This window comes from Thunnus albacares, chromosome 22 (assembly GCF_914725855.1).
Source record: "Thunnus albacares chromosome 22, fThuAlb1.1, whole genome shotgun sequence".
Classification (NCBI taxonomy): Eukaryota; Metazoa; Chordata; class Actinopteri; order Scombriformes; family Scombridae; genus Thunnus; species Thunnus albacares.
In genome coordinates this window covers 10477212-10501294 of record NC_058127.1, presented here as the reverse complement: position 1 = coordinate 10501294, position 24083 = coordinate 10477212, and the positions used below count along the sequence as shown (strand labels likewise).

Below are 24083 nucleotides of genomic sequence, written 5' to 3'. Positions count from 1 at the left end.
CTTTTCCTTTAATTTGTCACCCACGTGTATGTCACATGAGTGGAAATTAGGTTTCCAGTCATATGATTCACAGGTTTCTTTTATTCATACAGAAAATAGTTGAAGATATCCGTAATTCAATAACTATCCAGTCTATGTCTGAGGATGTACCGGCTGCTTTATGAGCCGAAAAACAAAAGCATAGTTTGCTTTTAGGATCGTTGACGTCACTTTTTTCAAAATGTACATGATACAGTTTGGAACTTACAGTAAGTTACCAAATTAAAATATTTTCTGCCTACCTCAGTTTTCTGCCTTGGTCAAGTTCAAAGTTCAGCTCTAAAACACCAACAAAACACCATGAAGCTGAGAGGCAGTTCTCAGTGATTCAGGCTTATGATTTTTTTCATTTTTTGAAAGTTAAAAATCATTTTACATATTATTGCTGCTTTCCTTGAATCATTATTTCCTTGACTGCCAGAGTCACTACTATTACTCACAAGACAACAATGAGTAATCTAAAAATAAGAAAACATGGTTTGATACATCTTTGAAACCAAAATAAATACCTTCCACTGTTTTCACATCACTTACTGTACATCACTGACTAGAGTGAAGCTCACCTAAATGTTGCTCTGTGAAAGAGCAGCAATGACCTCTTGAGGCTGCTACTGCTGACTACACCAAGCTCACACTTGATTCAATGCAGAATTGATTGAGACTAATAGTCTGTTAAAGAAATCAGGAGATTTTTGTGCTTGATAAATAAATGCATGAGATCTGTCCTTGAGACAAAATGTTAATCAAACAATATGTGGCTGAAAATTCTTCAAAATCTCATTAATTGGTCCCAATTGTTTTTGTCTTTGTTTGGACAGTAAATATTTAATATTGGAGTCTCTCATCTTGTTATAGTTCACTTAATAATATGATAAGAGATTCAGACAAGGTTTTCTGTTCATTTTAAGTTTGCCTTTCAATTAATAACAAGCAGAGAAGCAAAGTTTTCCTGACTCACAATGTGTTAAAGACAAATTGGTAGATTTTTGACTTTTGACTGGATTTTCTGGGTGTGCACATTATTTAGCTTTTTGGCTTTCATACACTGTATATTCCTGATTTTTTTCTTGATTCACAGCAAAATGTGTTCAATAAGTATGCACCAAGTAGATAAATAAATGTGTAAATGCGCACAGATATACAATCATACACTGAAGAAGTACAACACACCACATTTTCTTTTTTCTTTTACATTATTTTGGTTTCTACTTGTGATGAGTGTGTGTGTCAAATAACCACCAGATGGAGTAAGAGATCAGTGCTGCACACATTCATAGTTGAGTCCTTTGACTGTCACTTCTGCCATGACTGTGTCAACTATTTTTGGTTTTCAATGAAAAACACAACATATCATAGTGTATCTCATCAACACAAAGCATGAACAGTGTCTTATTCATTCATTTTTATCGCCTCTTGGCTCTTTTATGTGATTTTTTTTCTCCCAGAAGCGTCTTGGAGACTTCTTTATAGAGAGCTTTAAAGGCAGCCAGTTGGCGATCTAAGGGAGCCTAGCTGGCAACCTCCTCTTCTTCTATGGTGGCCAAAGTGCTGGCGTCGGGCCTGCTTCATCTGCAGCAGCTTCTTCTCTGCCAGCGTGCATGGCCAACATCCCGGAGTTGTTGCCCAAGTGCCTGCACATATCTTTGTGTAAATGCATGTGTATGTATGAAATGCATCACCTTTTAATCCGTATGTTTTAAAATTAACGCACTGCGGAGTTTTGTAATAGTTATTAAAGTTAGCAAATTGTCTTCTTGTTTGTCTTATTTTTTTCTGTTTCCGTTTTCTGTGTATGTGTCTATGTGTGTGTGTGTGTGTGTGTGTGTCTGTGTGTGTATTGTGGTTTGGGGGTGTTTGTATTTGTGTCTGTGCATATTGTCACCCACAAATCTTCTTCAGATATAACTTGTTTGATCTGCAAAGACTTTTCTCTGACACAGAGCTAGAAAACCAACCATTTGGGGAACTCACTCAAATAGAGACCTGCAGCAGAAATGTGTGTGTGCGTGTTTGTGTGTGCGAGCGTGTGCGCGTGTGAGTAGGGGTGCAGAGGGTAGTGAAAGTGGCAGAATGAACACAAAGAGGGAGGGCAACATGTGCAGCGTGTGATGGAAACACAAACTGTATCCTGTGCCGAGAAGAAGGATCAACAAAAGAAGAGTGGAAGAAGGGGAAGGTGGTGTTGAAAAGAGAAGGGGGGACTTCCGACCAGTCCACATTACACCATCATGTGCTTTTTTTTTTTAATTTATCCTTCCTCTTGATTTCCTCATACATTGCCTCTTTCTATCACTCAAACTCTCTCTCTTCTCCTTCTTAGTCTATAACGTCAGTTTTCTTCCTTCCTCTTTCTGTGACCTCCTATTCTTTATCTTACAGCATATCTAATTTTCTCTTTCCCCTACTTCTCTTTTTGGTTTTTCTTCTCTCACCCTCTCTCTACTCCCTCTCAGTGACTGCTGACCTCCACGACATAGTTTTCCTAAAACTCTCGCCGGTCAGAAAACAGAGAAGCAATGTCTTTGTGTCTGTCGGCTTAGTGAGGTCACATTCTTTCATACACGAAGTGGGTTAAATATGATACAGGGCAATATTCGGCTAGATAGATGACAAACAAAAAAGAGGCAACAGGATAAATTTGTACTGCTGGTTGCGGAGTATTTTTGTTTTGTCAGTATACAGACAAAATGAGTACAGCTTGTATATAAGTAAAGTATGCCAGCCAGAGAGACAACCACATGTTTTTGATGGTTGGTCGCTTCAGCATCTCTCTGCTTCCCTAAATAATCTTTAATGTATTTGTTTTTTTGGGTCATTCATCAGCGGCTTCATGACCTCAGGTGAAGCTCCCCAGCCGGGAAACCGAGGATGACCCTGACCTAAAAGGGGCCAAATCCTCACCCAAAAAAGGTAAACACACCCATATAATCTGGGCTCCTATGGATGAGGGGCCCCATTGCTCCGGATAAGAAGGGCCCCCCTTTAACTCTGCAGGACGGGAGAGGGCGTTAAGGAGGAACAACACACGCTGGCAGGTTGGAGGGGCCCCCGCAGATTGATGTGCGTGTGAAACCAGTTGGGCTAAATATTGAGCAGCGCTGGGTTTATTATGCGGTACGTCCCTGCTGCAGATTCATGTGTCTGCGCCCGACCTGGGGACACTCATCTGAACATACGGTAAATTTAACTCCCGTCAAAACAAAGTTAAAAGGAGAGCTTTGAATGGTGGGCTGACAAGATGCCCTTTTCACTTTCTTTGGACTAAAAAACTATTAGACTGCTCCTATAGAGACACAGACTCTAACTCTATAGGGAGTTTGTTATATTGGTTTGTGTGCTGTTGCTTCATCCCAGTATTATTAGATTCAGAGTGCAGCACATAGCCTTCTGTCCATTTTCAAATGATACTTATTGACACAATTCGCATAATTAGATTTTCCTACCTTCATGTCAACAACAAAATTCATCCCACCATCCCAGGGCAAGTTTCTCAGTATAATGGTTGTTACTTGTTACTGGTCATCCTGTGCTGTACCATTCACAGCAGGACCAAGTGTACTCGCCTTCACAGCATCAAGTTCCCCTGCTTGCAGGCGGACATGGCACAGCCTCACACAGATGCGCCGACATTATCCATTCACTGCGTATTGGCCAACGCAAAGCTGAAGGAGCCAAACAGCACGAGAAAAGAGCTCAGTTTTTTCTCCATCCCCCCCCCCCAACACCACCCCTCTCTTTCTTTGATTTGTAAATACCTCCGTTTCAGTGAAACAACTTCCAGGCTTGTATCTTATAACCATCAAACATTTACATGAGAAAGTTGACAAAGGCTGAAACAGTGGAGGAGGCCCTCGCAACAAAGAGGCCCATTTATCGCGTACAGTCAGGGAGAGACACGGAGAGGGAGGGTAGGAGGAGAAGCTGGGAGGAGAGTTGAATTAATGAATTAAAAATGTCGTGAAAACAGCGGCCGTCTGAATACTTTTGGGTTTATATAGAGAGGCGTGCAGGGGGGGGGGGGGGGGGGGGGTCCTGGAGGAGTGGACACTGCTTCTTTAACTTCTCTCTGTCCGGACACACAGGGCTCCCTCTCTGCTTCAGATGCAAGAAGAAATGCAAACTGTGCTCATCTGATTACATAATGACCCAGTAACTGTGAGCTGGAACCGGCACCACCAGTAGGCTACCAGTGTGTTGGGAGGCATTCACAGACTGCTGCCTCCTCCTCCTCATCATCCATTCCTCTCATCTGACGAATTGCATGCTTTTATTTAGAGTTTTTCTTTTCTTTTCTTTTCTTTCTTTTTTTTTTTTTTTTTAAATTAGAGGATGCCAACGACATACAGGAGGAGGACTCCAGAAGAAAAAACACACAAACAATGTGATGTCAAAGAGAGAGGTGATGTAAAAACATGCGCGTGACGGAGCTGTCAACAAGTGCGCGTCGTTCAAAACCGTGAAGTGAAAAGTTGAACTGTCTTTTTCACGTGTCTGCTGGACAGTGAAATTAATTAAATCTGCAAGTTTTCGAGCTGTGACTGCAAAGTGAACGTCTGTTAAGTCAACAGGGAGGTAAGAAAGACACACATTTAAAAAAAAAAAACTGTGTTTCATCTTTGTGTTTTGTGTTTCTTCTATTACAAGTATTACAAAAACAGTCATTTTTCATGTTTAGTTAAACTGCACAGTTTTTGATGCAATTAAAATATAATAGTGCTTCTTATTCACTTACAAACTAACTCACTTACTCACCATACAGCTGTGTTATGGTCATTAGTTTAGCTCAGTGCTGTACATGCTGCAACTGACAATTACTTATCTGTTTTAGTCAGCAATAAAGCCTAACCTTATCTGTTCTGATTTTATCTACTCTTTTATTTCCTGTTTTGTTATTTTCATATGATACTGTACCATGATGTTCCTATATATATAACACCCCCACGATGCACTAGTTTTTGTGTAATTACTGAGATATTTACTAGATCTCTTGTAAGTGTGCATCGAGGAAACACACTGTATATCCTACAACTGGCTTGAGGTTAACTCTCATATTCCAAGAGGTGTTAGGTCTGGTTTCATCTATGTTGTTGTGTTTATAGCGTGGGGGGGATACGAGTAGTGCGTACAGTATGACTGCTACCAAGAATTAAGTAGGTCTACATCATTGCATGACAATGGTTCCAGTAACAGAAAACAAAAAAAACAAACAAACAAACAAACAAAAACAAAACATAGCAACTGCGTTTTGTGGTCCAAGATCACTCAGCGGTAGATGAAAAGATCAGCTAACAGAAGTCCCCGCATCCTGCACCTGTCCTGCATGAATACCCTGATTTGCTAAATACGGTTTTCCTATCAGATTATCATAGTAGTGCAACCAACTTCTGCTGCAGCTGCATGACAAATAGCTCAGCAATTGAAACGACTGTCTTCATTGTAATGGAAAAGATAATGAAGAGTTGCACGAAACGCAGAGGAAAGAAACAGGCAGTCGAAACAAATCCCATCCTCTCATTGAGGAATCAGCACCACAACAGTAAAAAAAAAAAAAACAGTCAGATTTACAGCAGAGAGACAGGTTATTGGATACTACTGACTTGGAAGTAGATGGTAAAAGTCAACCCTAAATTATTGCCTTGTGGCCAGCAGCTGCTCTCCATTGTTAAATTAAGGTCGTAACTCTGCTACTAATTCTGGGCCAAGGAAGTGGAGGCGAGGGAAGTGTTAGGGAAGTGTTCAATTCTGGGCACAGGCACACTGAGACGTACAGTATGCCAGACCACTACGGCTACTGGTCACATTTACTCCCTGTTGCTAAAATCCAGATTATGTTATTACTATGTAGAAGCAGCCCTGATGCACTTACACTGAATGCACTGCATGCATAATTATGTTTGCTGCCTTGATGACGTTTTTCTTTCAAATATTAGACCGTACCGAGGAGGAAGTTATACTTGAGAAATTTGTTTAAACAACTGGCAACCCAAGACTTGTTCTCATTTTGAGGTTTTGTATTGATGCCACATTACCAATTTATAAATGTTGCAGAAACCATTTGAAACCATGAAAAAGCCACAACTAGCTACAACTTATTAAATCTTATACTGTAAAGCATTTATAATTGGTGTAAAAGTGTTTCCTGGATATTTCTGCTGTTTTGCAATAAAGTTGGAACATTATTATCTGTATTTGGTTATTTAATTCTTTAGTGATTCAGCGTATACCCAGTTTAGTAGTGTTAACATTTGCTGTATTTGCTGTTGTCAAGTGATTTTTTTTTCTAGGAAGATCCTCTAGTTTTTAGGTTTTAAGGCCACCAGGGGACTTAGAGGGGCCTTCATAGGGTCCTCATAAGTCCTGAGTTGAAATGATCAAAAGTATATGTACATTAGTTCCCCAGAAGAAGACATGATGAGAAAATATAGAGGAAGAATTACCACTGAACCATGATGTCTATAGGAAGATATAGTAACTAAATGTTTATTTGTAGGTTTGTTTTTGGTGTGTTTATGTTTATCACTCTTGTATTTCTAGTTATGATTGATGAGTTCCAGGTTTAAAGGATGAGTTCACAATTTTTCAAGTCTTTCTTAAAAAAAATAGTCAGGTGGGATTTGTTTGTATTTTTTGGTGGGCCCACATCCAGATTTATGACTTTTAGGAGGACAACTATATGCTCTGTTCGTGTTTTCAACAGCTGCCGTCACCATGACAACCATGACACACTCCCCTGAAAGTCACCACATAACACGGTCACTGGTTAAGGTGTTAACCACTGACTGCGTTAACTTTCATCTTTCAGCAGAAGGCGTTGTGGTTGCTCATGGTGATGACAGCTGGCTCCTATCAGATTTATCGATTTTACTTTAGTTAACCAATCAATGTGTTTATTATCTACGCCAACCATTTTACGCAAGTTAAACTGTGCTCAGCAAGAAGCATTCACCTGGTAAAGTTTCTTATAATGTGGAAAACAAAACGTAGCCTATAAGTTGGCAGTGCAGCTATAGTCTATCTTGTGATTTTATACTGTTATCTTCAATTGGAAAGTGGCCCATATTCTGCCAATTAACCTGCTTTGTCATTGTGTACGCACTAAAAGTAGAGTTTGTGGCTAAATATTGTGTAAACTGTGTGGTCAGACAGCCACTATTCACCCTGTTTGACCAGCCACTGGGTTTGACCCCTCTGTTTAACTTGAGACCATCAGTGTGGATACCGCAACGAGATTCAGCGTTTCATCTCAAGCAAGGACATTTAAAAAGATTAATTACAGAGAAATAAGTGAGGAAATGTTAATGCTTGTTGTTGGCGACACAATTTAATTTATACATAAAGACCAGACGAATATATACTGTGTTCAACATAAGATAATTTAAGACTTTTAAGAGGACACCTAAATGTTCTGTCACCACATAACACGGTCACTGGTTAAACCGAAACACCAGTGGGCATGCTAACCTCAGCTAGCCGCTGTAACTTTCCACTCTGGCATCGCACGCCGACAAAAACTGAATAACAGTTAGTAACCGTCACGAACTGAAAGACGTTTTTGCAAGGAAGGAGGACTGTGTATTTTGCCTCCATCACTTACATTGAAAGTGAATTATGAAGTGATCTCTTAATGACCAATATGAACAGGAGGAATGATTACAGCAAGAAAAACATGTGTCCATGTTCATTTGGACACCTGACTATTGTTTGAGGACAGACTTATAAAAATGTGAACCTGTCCTTTAAGCTTACATTACAGAACATATATTCCTCTGTAGGCTGATCAAATTGTACCAGCTGGGCTTGTGAAACCTTTTCAAAACCTGTAGGAGAAATCTTAAGAATATATGTCAGTAAAGACAAAAACAAGGCTGTTTTCTCTGTAGCCTTACCTACACCTGACAGTGTATCTATACACAAAACACTGCCAAAGAAGAGGCTCTCTCTTAATGAGATTGTCTGAAATCATTCACCGTCTGAAGAGACAATGACACAACAGCAGCTCATTTGTATGGCAGTGTGCGGTGCTTAGTTTGGCTGCAGTAAGTCCGTGCTTTTAACATCTTGTGTTGGCTGCGCAGATGCCTTCTTGGCATGGCTTGTGTTGATGTTTAGACAGTCCTTTCAGTCCGGTGCAGAGGCTGCCATGGTGTGGACAGTGGTCACAGCCATTCAAGTTGTGTTGTATTGAGTCTTTTCAGTGAGGTGTACTGGCTTCTTGGGGGTTCTTTATGGATGTGGACACTGGACAGGGGCACTGTGTGGAAGGGATTACTCTCTACTCTGGAATACTAATGACTGTCTTTTGTCACCGATCTGTTTCTTCCTCCTTCACTCCACATACCCCTTCCTCTTTTCTCTCTCCTTCATCATCCATTCCTCTCCCTCTTCCTCTTTCACTCCTTTTGTCACCCGATGCTCAATTCTCTCTCAATCCTCCCCTCAAAACCAATTATTCTCTCTCTTCTTCTCCCCCCCCCCCCCCCCCACCCGGGTCTCTGCCCCCTCACAATGTCAAGCACCACATACTCATACATGATCAAACACAGTCACAAACACACACACACACACACACAGCACTTGCACACACTTCGACGCTCCGTCCCGCTCTCCTCTCCCCGTCTAACGTGCTCTCTCTTTCACTCACTCGCTCACCCAGTCGTATTTTTCAATGGTGGCTTTTGTCCCTTTCATCTCCTCGAAAACAAAGGATTCTTGTGCACACAGGACAGAGGGAAGGAGAGGGATGGAGAGCCGGACGGAGAGGAAGAGATCCTAACCTTGAGTGTGGTCGTCCAATGAGTGGAAAAAGTCATATTTCAAGAGAGGGAAACCAGTGAGAGCAATAAACTTGTTTTGGCTCTAGTAACACAGTTTTATACATTTAGCACACTTAAAGGGAACAACAAATGGTTTTACTGTGGTTTCACTGCTTTCATCAACTACGCTTCCAGATGCAGCAGGCAGGTCTTTTCAGTGAAAAAGCTCAATAAAATCCACTGTACGCTACCTGCCCTTCACCAAATGACAGACAGTCAAAGTTTTCCACTAGCTGGTGAAAATAATGGAGCATTTAGCAGCTTAAGTCCAAGATATTTCCCTCAGGAGTCTGTGGAGACTAAAACAGAGATAAAAGGAGAGTGAACGATGAGCAATAGCAGGCTGTGTAGTGAAAGCAGCATGTTAGTAGAGCAGCAGCAGCATTTTCAGTACTCTGTCTGTGTCTATACCACAGACTGTATATAAAGCGACATGTATATATATTTATAGCAAGGTGTGATGTCGCTCATTGGTTTGCATTGGAGCTGGTTTGAAGCTCATAGTTGCAGCTTAATTGGCAGACAGCATCTAGTGGCCGTCGGTGGCATTGCACTTTAAGCTACTTCTGCATTCGCTTCAGCCTCAAGTCGTGGTAGTATAAACAGGATGTGTACGATTGCACATAAAACAGAGGAAAATAGACCTGCTGTGCTGCCCCCAAGTGGCCAAAAAATCAATCGTTACAGCTTTAAAGAGCAGGAAGAAATGGGCTAAGGAGTGCAATAGACAGGGTAGGGAAGTTGGAAAGTATGAGAGATGGATTAACATATTGTTGGATGTGATGTTTTCATGGAAAATATTGACAAAAAGGAAAATATAGAATAATGCCATTCTTAGCCTTTAAATAGTTAATGATGAAATTAATATAATGTATGAGCAAATGCTGCCTGCTGTGTGTTGTGTGTAAGGGCCTGGTTTTGCAAAACTTTCCTTCGCACAATAAACGGTATTGTATTACGCTCTCACTGTTCAGAAAGGTCTATATGTTCAATACACGGGTGTGTGTTTACTGTATGTGTAGGCAGGAGCTCTGTAAGGTTCAGAGTTCAGCTGGAGATGGACACGGCCAATCACATGCACCTCCTCTTGACCCCGCCTCCCTCTCCTCTCTCCCCCTCTACATCTTAGTATTCAGAGCACAGACATCAACACAGATCTCTATTCATTCACTCAGTGTGAGCTCCGGCATGGAGAGAGGAGAGAGAAGGGGTCAGAAAGGACAGGAAAGGACAGAGCGTATCAGATCGCCTCAATTCTTAGGCTTTTGTTTGTGTTGTTTTGTTTTTGGTTTTGTTATATTTGCTCCGGAAAGCAGAGGCAGCTTGAGACAAAAGGCCCATTTAGTTAATAGTGAGTGAGAGCAAGAGAGAAGAAAAGAAAAAGAAGGATGTGGAGGAAGAGAAACTACAGCCCAGATGAGGGTAAAAGTGTTCGGCGTGCACACGGGACGACCCATAGAGCCTCAATAAGTGTCCATGGCACCCGGGGCTGGAGCGGGGACTTCTCATTCAGTCAATATACTGGTGACACAATAAGATCCATAGACAATGAGACCGATCCATCGCATGACACATCCTTTCTTTGACAAAGGCACTCACTTAACACTTGACAATGACAAGCACTTAGCTTGAATGATGAAAGTTTAGTTGCATGGGAATGATAAGTCGGACATATTTAACATCAAGAATGGGGTTTGATGGTATTTTAATGAATTTAAATTCAATATCAAACCGAATTTGAATCCGTTTGAATGCCGTATTGAATCTTAGTGGGTTCGCCCTCCAATATTTGCAAGTTACTAAAGGCTAAAATAACCACAACTCATGTTTAATCACTTCTTGGTGGCTGAGAATCTAGAAATACTACAGTTTTTAATAGCAGCCTAATTAATGTTCACAACCTGAAAATGAGATGAGCAGCATAATATGAAATGTTAATTATATGTATCTGACAGCTATATCCTACTGTGGTTCAGTAGCTACTTACTCCAAATACTGAAGGCCCTGATTCAGAACTATTTAATTTAATTTATTTATTTATAAGGACAACACACATTAATCAACGCTTCTGTAAAATATGCCAGCGTTAGCCAGCTGGCTAATTTTCAACCTATAATACCAAACCTATAAAGTGATAAAATTTACAGAACAAAGACAACAAGACACAATAAACACAGCAATGGCAACAGCAACGAAACAATAATCCTCAAGACAGAACAGAAGCCATGCAGAGCAACAGGAAACCGCAAAACATCAGCACATTAATACAGAGACAACAAACACCAATAAGGCACATATAGTCTTGCAAGCGAACACAAAGCAACAAAGCACTTGTTAATCTTGATAAAATGTTACAAGATGCAATCATGGGTTAGTAAAATGGTAATATATACCAAACAAATAGGATAATAAAATAAGATAGGAGATATTCCGTGCATACCATAGCTATAATAAAATGAGCAATGTACTATGAAGATTAGAAAAGTTCACGTCTGACTTTTCAGAAGCCGGGCCTTGAGACTTTATGTGAAGGCGTGGTAGGTGTTACAGTTTCGTATTTCGTATATTTTCGGTTTGCACAATTAAAGGCTGCAAATGAATCAGTGTGCTCTAGTTCCTTATGTTTAGTTGTAAGTTAGTTAGTTACTTCAGTTTGTAAGGTGCGCCATCATTGAGAAAACAGAAAAAACAAAGTTGATCAGGTAAAAAAATTAATTGGGAGATTCTTACATTGATATGAGCTGATCAGCTATATCATCATCAGAGAAGAGTCACCGTTCTATGAAACTACAAAGACACACAAAGTGGTGTAACAGAGAGACGTGTCTTCTGAATCACAAACAGTCTTTGTCTGAACACAGACATAAGCTGCAGAGAGCACATTAAGCAGAGAGTCATTATTGAATTAACATTAATTAGCAACAGCTGATCTAATCTGCCTCCAGTGATGATCGTCAGTGTAACCAGCAACACTGGCTAAAAATGAGAGGCCTGCTACCTATGTGTTTTCCATTGCTTTTTGCTAAGAGATAAAATGTTCGATAAGAAATTCACTTGTGTCATAACTTAACAAATCTGGGTATTTCGCCAAAATGGAACCAGCTATTGGGACCCATTCCCGAGTATATGAACACCCGAACATTACACCCATGGGCATCAACAAGCTGCTAAAATTGCTCTTCAGTAAGTGCCTCCAAACGATTTTGGAACCCGGCTGCAGGGATTTGTTCCCATTCGGCTACAAGATCATTAGTGAGGTTGGGCACTGATGTTGGGCGATAAGGCCCGGCTCTCAGTTGGCGTTCCAATTCATCACAAAGGTGTTGGCTGTCAACAGGCAAACAGGAAACTGTTGCCACAAAGTTGGAAGCACACTGTTGTCTAAAATATCATTTGATGCTGTAGCATTAAGAGTTACCTTAACTGGAACTAAGGGAACGAACCATAGAAAACAGCCACAAACCATAAGTACACAAAATGCAGTGAACACCTCAGTACACTAAGTTTAGCTATATAGTGTAAGTAATTCTTTTGGTATAGTTCTCTGAGGTTAATAACTTCCTGGAAGCTAGATCTGACAAAAAAAATGCACAGAAATGCTAATTATTGCTTTCAACTGCTATTTACTACCTCTATTATTGAAACAATAACAAAGCTAAAACTATACTATACTAAAATATACTATCCCTTTAGTTAAAACAAGCTACTCTTTATGATTGGACTACATGTCTGCTTTTCACTTGTGCTTAAAAAATGCTAAATGTAGGTCTTTATTCAAATAAAAACAGGCAAAAACAGCTTTCAGCAAATTGGACTAGGGTGATCTAACACCAGAAGGGGATCCCAGAACCTTTGATTTAAGTTTAAAGACTTCTTTTCTTGTTTTCTTTCGTTTGGAATAAGTAACACTAGTGTTTCCTCATCTTGATTCAGTAGCTGTGTTGTATAACCGACACGTGAATGAGCCAGCACCATCACACTTTTAATGTGAAAGAGCAGCTGTGCCTTCATGCTGAAAGGGGGCTTTTATTTTGGCAAGGCCAGCTGCCTCCAGTGAAAAGAGAAGGGGGCTTAAATGGACCACCGTGGACAGCCACAACACTGTCCAGTTAGAAAATGTGCTTGGTGTGTCACGTTTCTAATCCCCTTCTTCTTCTTCTTCTCTGGCCCTCGTCATCTCCCTCTAATCCTAAATGTTCTGCTCTGTCATTTTTCTCATTCATGTGGTCATCAAATGTTCTTACTTTTCTTCTTTTTCACACATCTTGCACCTTTTCTGCTGGTCTCACCTGCTGTTCACATCATCTTACTGCCAATGCCCTTTTTTTCCCCAGATATTGCCTGTCTTTGTCTTTTCCTTCTTACTCTCCTTACCTCCTGATGACTCCTCTTTCTGTCTCCAGCCTCCTGTAGAGTCAGCTATGACCTCGGCCACTCCCCCCTCCTCAGAAGGCTCCTCTCCTCAGAAAGTCTGCCACTCCCAGACACAGACTGACATCACCAAACCCCTGCTGGGCTCCACAGCGGGGACTGGAAGTACTGGTGCAGGTGGAGGAACAGGAGCAGGAGGGGTCAGCGCTCTCCGGAGGAGGCGCCGTGTCCTCTCCAAAGATGGACGAAGCAATGTACGCATTGAGCACGTAAGCGGGCGAGGGGCGCTGTACCTCCGTGACCTCTGGACGACTTTTCTGGACATGCAATGGCGTTACAAGTTGTTCCTGTTCTCTGCCACCTTTGCTGGGACCTGGTTCCTGTTTGGAGTGCTTTGGTACCTGGTGGCAATGGTGCATGGAGACTTACTGGGTAGGAAGGAGGGATGGGTGGAGGATGATAGAGATCTGTATTGCACAGACAGTGAAAAAATAGTTAAAAAGTCTATGAAAAGTGTCACTTATTAACTGTATTAACCTCTAATAGCAACCAGTAGAACATATGCACAGCTTGTCCTCACCCCTCTCTTCCCCTCAAACAACAATGGCCTGTGATTAACACAAAAACTCACGTTTTCGCAGTAGAGACATGGAAGCACACAAGTACTTTTTTGTATAAACGATAAAGAAAGACACATTGGAATACAGTTTTGCATTGTAGTAAGAGCATGAGAAAGCCCTGGCAGAACACTGAGAGAGGGAACAAAATGTTCTTGCATAATTTGTTTACACCAAACCCTGATCTTCTCTTCTTCCTCCAGAGTTTGACCCCCCCTCCAACCACACGCCATGTGTAATGGAGGTGAAGACCCTGACAGGAGCCTTCCTCTTCTCTCTGGAGTCCCAGACCACAATAGGCTATGGTTTCCGGTGCATAACTGAAGAGTGTCCTGTCGCGATTGTCCTACTCATCTTTCAGCTGGTCATCACCATGGTGATGGAGATCTTCATCACCGGCACCTTCCTTGCAAAGGTAGAAATTATTATCTAACCAATGAACAATGTGTCTTATACATTTGATGTATAAACTACTGTATGAACTCAGTATGAACTATAAAACTGAAGAAAGCATCAATAAGAAATGTCAAAGGAAGAATCTCCTTTACCATTAATAAAAAACTAAACATATTTTGTCATTTGATTATGGTTTATTTTATGTAGGTATAGTATTTTTTAATCTGTAGCTTTATATTGCAATAATTTACATAGACTACAGTGTTGGGCCAGTGCACTGAACATGTTTCTTTCATATAAAAAATTATCCTTCTCACCGCCCTCCCATCTTATCTATCAAAAGCATGTTTATCTCAACAGCTTTCTCTTCACATCATCTAAAAACCTTTCTTTTATCTATATGCACCCGTACTTTCTCCCATCGCTCCGCTCTTCTATTCTGAACACTTATCTTAGAATAGATAAGTGAGAAAGAGGAGATCAAAAGCACTTGATGAGTTTACAATATGTCGTACCAGGAAATGTTGTATACTGCATGCATTTTTACCTTTTTTTTTTAAAACCTTTTTTCTTTTAACCTTGTTCTTTTCTACTTTTGCAGGTTGCTCGTCCAAAAAAGAGAGGCGAGACGGTAAAATTTAGTCAACATGCTGTTGTGTCAAATCACGAAGGGCGGCCCTGCCTCATGATCCGAGTGGCCAACATGCGCAAAAGCCTGCTGTTAGGATGCCAGGTAAAGGGACTAAAACTGCTTTTGGACATGATTGGTTTCTACAGGATTGGAGGTGTGATTTTTTTAATTTTTTATGTGCTATTCAACCTTAATTCCATTTGGAGCTCACATGTCTGTACTTATCCCCCATCTGCAATATTAACTACAATTCAAAATATCAACTGTTTGTGTATCTTTGAAGAGCTCTATTATTTCCATCTGTTCTGCACAGTTTGGTTAGATGCAGTCATCTAAGATGGATATTAATCCACTGACACTGACATACTGTCTTACCTGGAAGGCCATACAGTGACGAAAGGGGACAGAAAAGCTTTTATGAGAAACATAAACTCAATAAAGGTTCCACTGAAATGTCATGAACTGTACACGTAAGCATTCAATCTACACTATAGCCTTCCTTCTTGTAACTGACTGTGATGACAGTATGTTTGCACAAGGTTGCAAAAGATGTTTCTTTTATGAGTCACGTCCTGTTAATATAGACCTTTCATGTCTTTTGAGTGGTTTCTTCATTGTAATAGTGTCGCTGGTGTGAAATACAGTTAACAACAAACACACTGAAGGAATAGCTTAGAAGCACATCGCTATTGATGAAGACGTTGGCCGTTGCAGGTATTAAACCTGGGGCCTTTTGGTTACAGGATGCCTTCTCCAACCTCTTGGCTACATTTACTGACTCCATCTTGGCTCCCAGGTGACGGGGAAGTTGCTTCAGACGTCCTTGACAAAGGAGGGCGAGACGGTGCGGCTGGACCAGCGGAACGTACCTTTCCAGGTGGACACGTCCAGCGACAGCCCCTTCCTCATCATCCCACTCACCTTCTACCACATCATTGATGACAACAGCCCCCTCAGAGCCTGGGCTGCAAAAGGTAGATCACGGCTCTAATGTCAAGTTTCACAGGCAAATAAGAAACAATGCTCTTTAAAGCATATGGCTGGTGATTTTCTATATATTTCTTATTGTAAATAAATCTTGTGTGAGTCAAACCAACAATAAATTGATCCTATTACAAGTATTGTGTGTGTATCCAGAGCCTGACATATTGTATTCCTCTGTGCCAAAGACCTCTGTTGTTGATCAAAAACTATTAAAATCACAACAATGAGCCCTACCGTTGCACCGTTGCACTGGGTGACATGTTCATTTTGACATGAAGATTAGGGTCACGGTAGTTTGTTTAGAAACGGCTGCATATCACAACCTCTTGACTTTGTACTACACTGTAAATTTCAGTACAAAGCTACAGTGCATTCATCTGTTCCTTCAAAGAATATAACATTTAAACAACTGCCTTTCCTTTTTTCCCCCAGTTGTAGTATTTTTTTTATAAAATAGTAGATTTCTTATCTAGAAGTGAAAGTCTTCATACGCATGAGTCTGTATGTACATCCAGTAGGTGTATTGGTATGTATGGTCATGTGCTGCGTGCTCAGCTGCCTCTAAACAGTCTAGAGTAGGGCTGGTTTGGCACTGGAGGAGAGAGTTTCTCTGGCTGGAATGTGTGTGAGAGAGATCGCCAGTGACACCCCTCATTAGAGCACAAATGCTGTACAGTCCGGGGTGCTGACACGTAGCCTGCACAGATCCACTTACAGTGGCACGGACCTCTCAGCACTGGAAGCCACATCAGTACTGACGGACTCTGATCGCTGCTTGATTTACTCTCATCTTCTGTAGGCTGCCTCTTTTTTTTCTCTTCTTGGATGGATTTGACCCTCTCAGTTTTCTGATTTGTTCCTTTCTTTTCTTTTCCTGATCTTCTCAAATTACTGTTTGCCTACATGTAACTTTCATCTCTGTGTGTATTACTGGTTTTACTTGCCATTACGCTCTTTGCATTCCTTAGAAAACTCTCTTATTAATCTTGAATTTCAAGTTAAATTAGTTATATTTAAGAGATTGTGTTACAGCTCACATAATACTTTCCATAGTACTTCAGTAATTACTGCTAGGTAGATCCCTGTCATAAATCCAATAAGTGGTATTACAAACCACAAAGGCCTCATCAGGGTGCCATTTTATTCTCGGGTAAAAGCATGTTGCAAACCTGTAACAATGCAATCCTGCACAGGATAAGCAGGTATAGATAATGAGTAGATGGATGGATGCCTTTAATGAATGCTTTACTTCTTGGTCATAAATCGATGACAATACATTATTCTGTACTTATCGGTTCCCTGCACAGAGGTTTAGGGCTCCCTGCAAAGCTTCTCTTATGTTCACGCCATGTAGCATGTGTAAAGGAACATCAGCGCGGTCAGGAACATTGAATTCTGGCTTTTAGTGCAGCAGTGTGTGAATCTTCTTGGCATAATGTGACTGTGAAGAAGTGAATCAGAAGACCAGAACACTGTGAGTGGCATCATTTCGGTCTAAATCACTGAGCTACAACCATGATGTCGAACATACTGCACCACACAGACACAGACACACACAGGCCTGACTGTGAAAATCAAACGCTGTGAGAAACACCTCTGATGACTCATTCAAAGACCTTTTTATTTCCTGGAGAGGTGAGGTGAGCAATGATAGAACTCAAAACCTTTGTTACTCAGACTTGTCTCACTAATATGATTCATTTTTGTCATTTTATCCACTCTGTTCTATTTATGGAGACAAAAAAAAGCACACACGCAAAAGACAGATTTCTCTCATACTTGTTACCTTTTCTTTGCCTATATTAGAAATTGCATCTTTTAAAATAAAATAATGCCTTAATGACCAAAAAAGACAGAAGTATCTGACCTTTTCTCTTCAAAAATGTTTATTTTTACAATAATATGTTCAACAGCATGTAATATATCCACTTTTTAAGTCATGACTGGACTGGACACAATGTTCAAACAAGTGGACACAAAGCTTAAGTCAAGCCGATATCTGCAATAACCAAGATAAATGCCTTATATCCTCAATTTCATTGACGAAAGGGGCAGTTTTTATTCTTTTCTACACTTCACTTCAAAGGAGTTTATCTTGTTGGGAGAATTTTTCATAATGCTATAAAGCCCTTAAATCCCCTTTAAAGCCCCTTTAAATGTGTGATTTATGATTTTGGGCTATATAAATGAAACTGATTTGACGTAAATAGAATAATTTTCTATTGAATTTTTGAAACTATTGAGACAAATAAGGTGTGGATGCTGAAGTGTCAACTATCAAACAAGTCCAAAGGGGCATAGACTGGCAAGCAAAAGTCCAAAAAATGCAGGCAAGAGTGTCAAAACTAGGGGAGCTGATGAGGGTATTAGGAGGTGTATAGGTGAGTGTGGGAACCAGGTTATAGGGAATGGGAATACAGTGAAAAAAGGCTTTCCAAGCTGGTCAGTCAAAATTCTCAGAACAACCGGAAGGGAGAGGTCGGATACAAGAAAGTGAGAGAATTTTATGTCCTCTATAAATGTATGAATACAGGCTCTCAATGGCATAAAGGTCTGAAATGATAGGACTGGCTGGGAGATAAATAACAGATAAAAATGTCCCTAAAAGATCCCTGCGTAAATACGAAAAATCCCTGCATAAAAGAAGACGGAACCCTTCGCACCGCCCACAATAGACCAACATAAAGAAATCCCTCAACCAAGTTTGTCGCAGTGCGTACAAGCAGTTGCGAAACCTGGTGTTTTTTTCCCTGGTGGGAGCGGTACTGGGTCTGGGTTAGGGTAAGGACTGTTTAGACAGATGACCGAGTCTGCATTCTGAGTGAGGCCTGTTGATGCAGGTGTGTGCTTGTTTGAGTGCATATGTCTTCAAGCGTGTCTTTTGTGTAATGTGGGTTGTGTGTTGAGGAAGGATGACTATAGTCTATGTGTTTTTTTGATCTATAAACATCTCTGAATGAAAAACTTGTGTGTGTGTGTATTGTGTGGGTGTGTACAATTTTCAGAAATGAGTGCTGTTAGTGTGTTTGTGTGTGTGTGTGTGTGTGTGTGTGCGTTGTTGAGATCCGGTCAAGTGTTTTTGAAATAAAACAGTAAGTGGGGAGTTTTTGTGTTTTGGAAATTTCAGGATGTGTATGTGCTTGTGCGCAATGAGTGTGTGTTTGTGTGTCTGTGCTTAGCCACACATGACTGCCATTTACTGAATAAATCAATCTGAATTTCTTTAACTTTAAATTGACCACCGACATACAATGGGTAGATAAAACACAGTGATTTAAACACCTCATGGAAAACAACATGAGAAAACTACCAAAGCCACTGCCACTTAAGTGACTATGACTCACACAGGTGGCGAAAACAGTTGCAACACTGAATAATATTTTCATACTTAAAGCGGATCAAATGACTACGTGGGGAATGTGTCACATGTAGTGACAAACCCCAAGAGAATTACTACCCAACTCTGCTCTCCTCTGTACACTACCTGCTCATCTGAAGGGCCATATAGTTTTTTTTCAGGAGTTGGTAGAGACCAACCAAGAAGCCTGAATATCTGAATATCTTACTTACATTCGTCAGGTGGCCAGAAACACGACTCCAAATTAATGCTAATGTTGCCCCGAGATTCAGAGGTTTTATTTTATACATACACAAACAATTATGTAGTGAAATGTAAGGTGGCATACTGTGATCAATGAATATTAATAATTAGAATAAGAGCAAAAAAATAGAATTAGAAAAAAGAAATAAAAGAAAAATGTAAAGACAAGAAATATATACTGAATATATGCATATGTACAGGTAATAAAAAATGTGTGTACATTGGGTGGGCATTATATTAAACTGTACATATGCCAATATTCAAATGGTCATGGCAACGCGAAGGATTCAAAGGGGGCAATGTGCTAGACTTGTGGCTGCAGAGATGTTTGCCAGAGCGTAGAAGATGAAATAGTCTGTTGCAGCGATGGTGAGGACCCTTCATAATCTTTCTGGCTCTGGTTCTGCAGCCTTTGGGGCCACATGCAGAAAACTGTGTAGATTCATGACTAAAACTGTGTGTACGCACAAAGCCAGAAACATACATACTCATTCCTTTCATCAGATTTATAAAGCTGTGCGTATGCATGGTTCTGCTTTATGAATCTCAGTCAGTCATTCAGTCCTCATTTCCACTCCCACAATGAGCTGTAAATGGATGAAGACATGTGCTGAACCAGCTGTTTCCATATCAATGGAAATCTGCTCCACCAGTCTTTATACCTGTCAATGAAACAAATGGGAAAGAAGAAATGCAGTTTAAACTTTTGTGTTGCACCGGCGAGGTTCTCCAACAGTCAGAGGAGCTGTTATTACGCACAGCTGTACAGCTCTTTATAGTGTCCATAACATTAATTCATTACATTGACCTGTAAACCATCTCAAATGTAATCAATGATATGTTTGTAGCTAAACCGACTTTACAAGATGTGTCACAACTAAGGATAAAATAAAAAGAACTTTAACAGCAAATTAAAAATTTTACTCCCATGTAGGCTAAATTAAAAGAGTGATAAAATTAATCTCACAAAAATCAACATTATGTGTGTAAATGGTTGTGTAATCGCTGTGTAAACACAAAAAAAATCAAACAATCAGTGCTGCAAGATTCTGTCTTTCATCTTATATTTCACCTCCGCCTCAACACATCACCCTCAGATCTCTTTTGAAAAACATGTGTACGCCTGGTCTGAAGAATGTGTCAGGTGCGCACATTGTCACCGCACATTCTGTGTTTATAAACACCAGTGTATGTGTGGGAAATGGTGCACGTATGGTTTTTGTGTGTATGCATCATTTATGCATCTGGTCCCTCGTGTATAAATCCTCATGCAGAGTGAAGATGTGATCTTACACTACTCTTTGTAGGGCTTTATGGCCCTGAACAGAGTACTTCACATAGCAGTTGGTGATGCTCTGATGGTGAGACTCTGAATTTCTTAATTTGTGGTAAAGGTGTTGCCTTGCCTTTCTTGTCAAGATATCTGTGCTTTTGGAACATGTCAGATTCTCGGTTTGCTAGCATTTGCCATAACAACTTTGTAAGATGAGTCAGTCACTGTTTCTCCCCGGGTACCGCAATTAACGGTGTTCTTCAATTCGAATAATGCAGGTAACGGGAACCTGTGAGTAATCCAATGCATCATCCTCCAACAACTCATGCTAGCTTGGAGCCTGTATACATGAGGAGTAGGAGGCCAGAAGTGCATAAATGTATTGATTGACAGCCATGAGTTCACACCTCTGACTTTGCCCCTCTCTGATTGGTTAGAAGGGCAAGGCTTGCTAAAAAGCTTGAGGAGGGAATCTCTGCACTGCTGCCAGAGCTGTTCGATGACCTTGGGTCACACCTCTCCACATTAATGTCGAAGCATATTTCTACCATTAATATAAGAAAAAAAGATACATACTCTAGCTTTGTAGTCCTTTTTCATGAAGTGATTACTTATGTTTTTGGCTGATATGATGGATTATCATTCTCAAGCAGGTTTTCTTTTTCTTAAGTTAATGGGCTAAAACATGAAAAACTACTGGCATGTTTTTGTTTAACCTCATGTTTCTTCCGTTCTCCAGGTGGTGACTGGACAGACCCGGAGCTGTCTGACTTTGAGCTGCTGGTGATCATGAGCGCCACTGTGGAGCCGACCTCTGCTACCTGCCAGGTCCGAACATCGTACCTTCCAGATGAGATCCTCTGGGGCTACGAGTTCCCCCCCGTCGTCTCCCTGTCCCCCTCAGGAAAATACGTGGCTGATTTTGCCTTCTTTGACAAAGTTGCCAAAACCAAGACCCAGCCCCTATTCAAGCAAGCCCTACCGCCAAGCCCGCCATCGCAGGCGTCCCGTTACCACGGTAGCAAAGAAGAAGGGACAGACCCGGAGAAGATGCGACTGGAGGAGAGCTACAGAGGGGAAGAGAGGGGGCGAGAGAGGGGGCGTATCAGAGATAGCAGCCCACTGAGTGTGCGTATAAGTAATGTGTGAAGAAAGAGAGGAGACAGGAAGAGGTTGCGGAAAAGTTGATGTGAAACTACATTCTCACAACCCCCACACATACACACACAACTCTCCACCTACACATATAAAAACACCTGGGTGCCCTATCACCGAACCCACCAACTATACACAGAATCAGTTGCCAATCTGCTACTGTAACCACAAGTTTGTAGAGAATATACTGATAATGTCTGTGTTTTTGAAGGCAGCACATTACAAACCCGACATGTACAAATGTAAAGTACATCGAGTTATCCATAGAGACATTTTCTTAACTTATATTTATTTTTCTTTTTGGAGAGGACTTGATCTACTGTAACTGGCAGATGCTTAAACACTGCAAAAATCTCCATCTTCTCAAGACTAATCCCTGTATATACTTGAGTACTTAAACAATATTTTCTCAATATAAGGGTATAAATCTGGAATATCAGTGTGTTTTCAATAGAAATCAACTTGTTCCAGGAAATTTTTATAAATGTGTGTTATCCTGAAGCAAGAGAGACTAAGACTAGAATCAAGACACACTAGAGTCAGGAAAATGAAACTGGATTCCAGAAAATCAAACTTTAGGAGCTGAATTACAGACAAATTGACTTGATAAGAAGTCGATTTTTGCAGTGAAGTTGAAGGACTGATGTGGATGTTAATCACTGAATCGCAGTACTGTTTTTTTTCCCTTTTTAAAAAATAATTAATAAAATACCTGCAGAGGTGCCGAAAAATACTGGAAACATATTATTTTTTTAACAAAGAATTTCAAAGGAATGTATCATATTTTATGTACCCAATAGTTTCTAACAGCTTGTTGCACCTAAAAATACGGTGCTCTTTGATATGAATGTCTTGTTTATTGGGGTAAATATTTTTAGTAATATTACTAAAAGCACTTTAACATGAAGCAAAAGTGGCATTTCAGAAAAAGGGAATAACTGAACTAACTCTGATACTTAATGCACTGTAACAAATGATTAAATCTTGTGGTTATGTTTGACGTGTGTGAGTGTGTGTATGCTTGCAAATGAGTAATTTTAGTGTATATGATTTTTATGAGTATAATAATATGGTTTGTATGAACCTTTTTGTGAACTGTATTAAATGTCATGTACAGTATGTGTATTCAATGTGCGTGTTCCTCTGTACAGAATGTATAAAGTATCTTTTCCTTCATTCTTGATTTCTTTGCCCTGACATTTAATACCCTGCATTTTCAAATGCCACGTTAATTATTGTTAATGCACAATGTTGTTGCTTTGTCGCTGTCATTTTTTTCATACAGTCATGAACGTGCCTGTGGATTCTGCCAATATGTGTTTGATCAACTGCCTTTTTGTATTAGATAAGTATGTATATTAGGACAAAGAACTCATTTTTTTCCCATTTTTTTCTTTTCACATGGAAACAGGCATCAAAATTAAACCACGTTATGGTACTTGTTCAACGGAAATAATGAAATGCCTGGGTTAATGGTGACGAAAAATCCAGTTTTGTTGAATGGGTCATCTAAATATTTAAATAAAGAAAGATGAACAATAGCAAAAGAAATAAAAAAAAGTTTGCTAGAAATTTTCCTATACTTAACACTGTTTTTGTTTGAATGCCAACAAAGCATGCTATTAAAAATGAGCATATATTAATTTTGTACTAATTTCCTAAAGTTCATTGCCAATGTTTTAAAAAAAACCTATATCATCAAGTCTTGGTTTAAGGCAATCAAGGACTTGAGTTCATTTTTATCAATTCCATAACCTATTTTAATGTTGTGCTCTAGATTATGAGACTTTAGTGATACTATTAAGATGAAACTTCTTCTTTGAATGAAACTTCAGAAACCCCCAAGGAAATATTCTCAGTAACTGAAAATATATCAGTTTCAATCTGGCAAGAGGTTGTGCTTGTTTATTCTGTATAGCCTATACTGTATATGGATCACTCATAATACTGCAAGCTCATTGTTCTAACTGCTATTGTACTTTTTAAGTGCCTCTTTTAATAAAACTATTATTTACAAAATGTCTATATATCTGTGCGTGAAACAAAATAATTCCTGTTTGACTATACAGTATGAATGTTAAAAAAAGGCTGAAAATGGAAGCAAACATGACTTACCAAACATAACCTGGGCCAGCAGTCTGATCAATTCGATTCAGGCTTGATTGCTTATCCTTGGTATCCTGGATGTTCAGATCTGAATTTT

At 40.0% G+C, this 24083-nt stretch overlaps 1 protein-coding gene across 1 annotated transcript; it reads left to right on the top strand.

Moving 5' to 3' along the window:
• The first annotated feature begins 4098 nt into the window (after positions 1-4098).
• Positions 4099-23866, top strand: kcnj10a (potassium inwardly rectifying channel subfamily J member 10a). The gene is made up of 6 exons (XM_044342563.1): positions 4099-4611; positions 13256-13655; positions 14044-14255; positions 14838-14969; positions 15664-15841; positions 21465-23866. The coding sequence occupies exons 2-6, from the start codon at positions 13274-13276 to the stop codon at positions 21872-21874; spliced, it is 1314 nt and encodes a 437-aa protein (XP_044198498.1). The 5' UTR covers positions 4099-4611; positions 13256-13273; the 3' UTR covers positions 21875-23866.
• The last annotated feature ends 217 nt before the right edge of the window (positions 23867-24083 follow it).

Bases quoted from the DNA above. Each gene is read 5' to 3' on its own strand.
- kcnj10a (XM_044342563.1), top strand. From the start codon at position 13,274: ATGACCTCGGCCACTCCCCCCTCCTCAGAAGGCTCCTCTCCTCAGAAA. The intron at 14,256-14,837 runs GTAGAAATTATT...CTACTTTTGCAG, and splicing joins CCGGCACCTTCCTTGCAAAG to GTTGCTCGTCCAAAAAAGAG. The intron at 14,970-15,663 runs GTAAAGGGACTA...CTTGGCTCCCAG, and splicing joins GCCTGCTGTTAGGATGCCAG to GTGACGGGGAAGTTGCTTCA.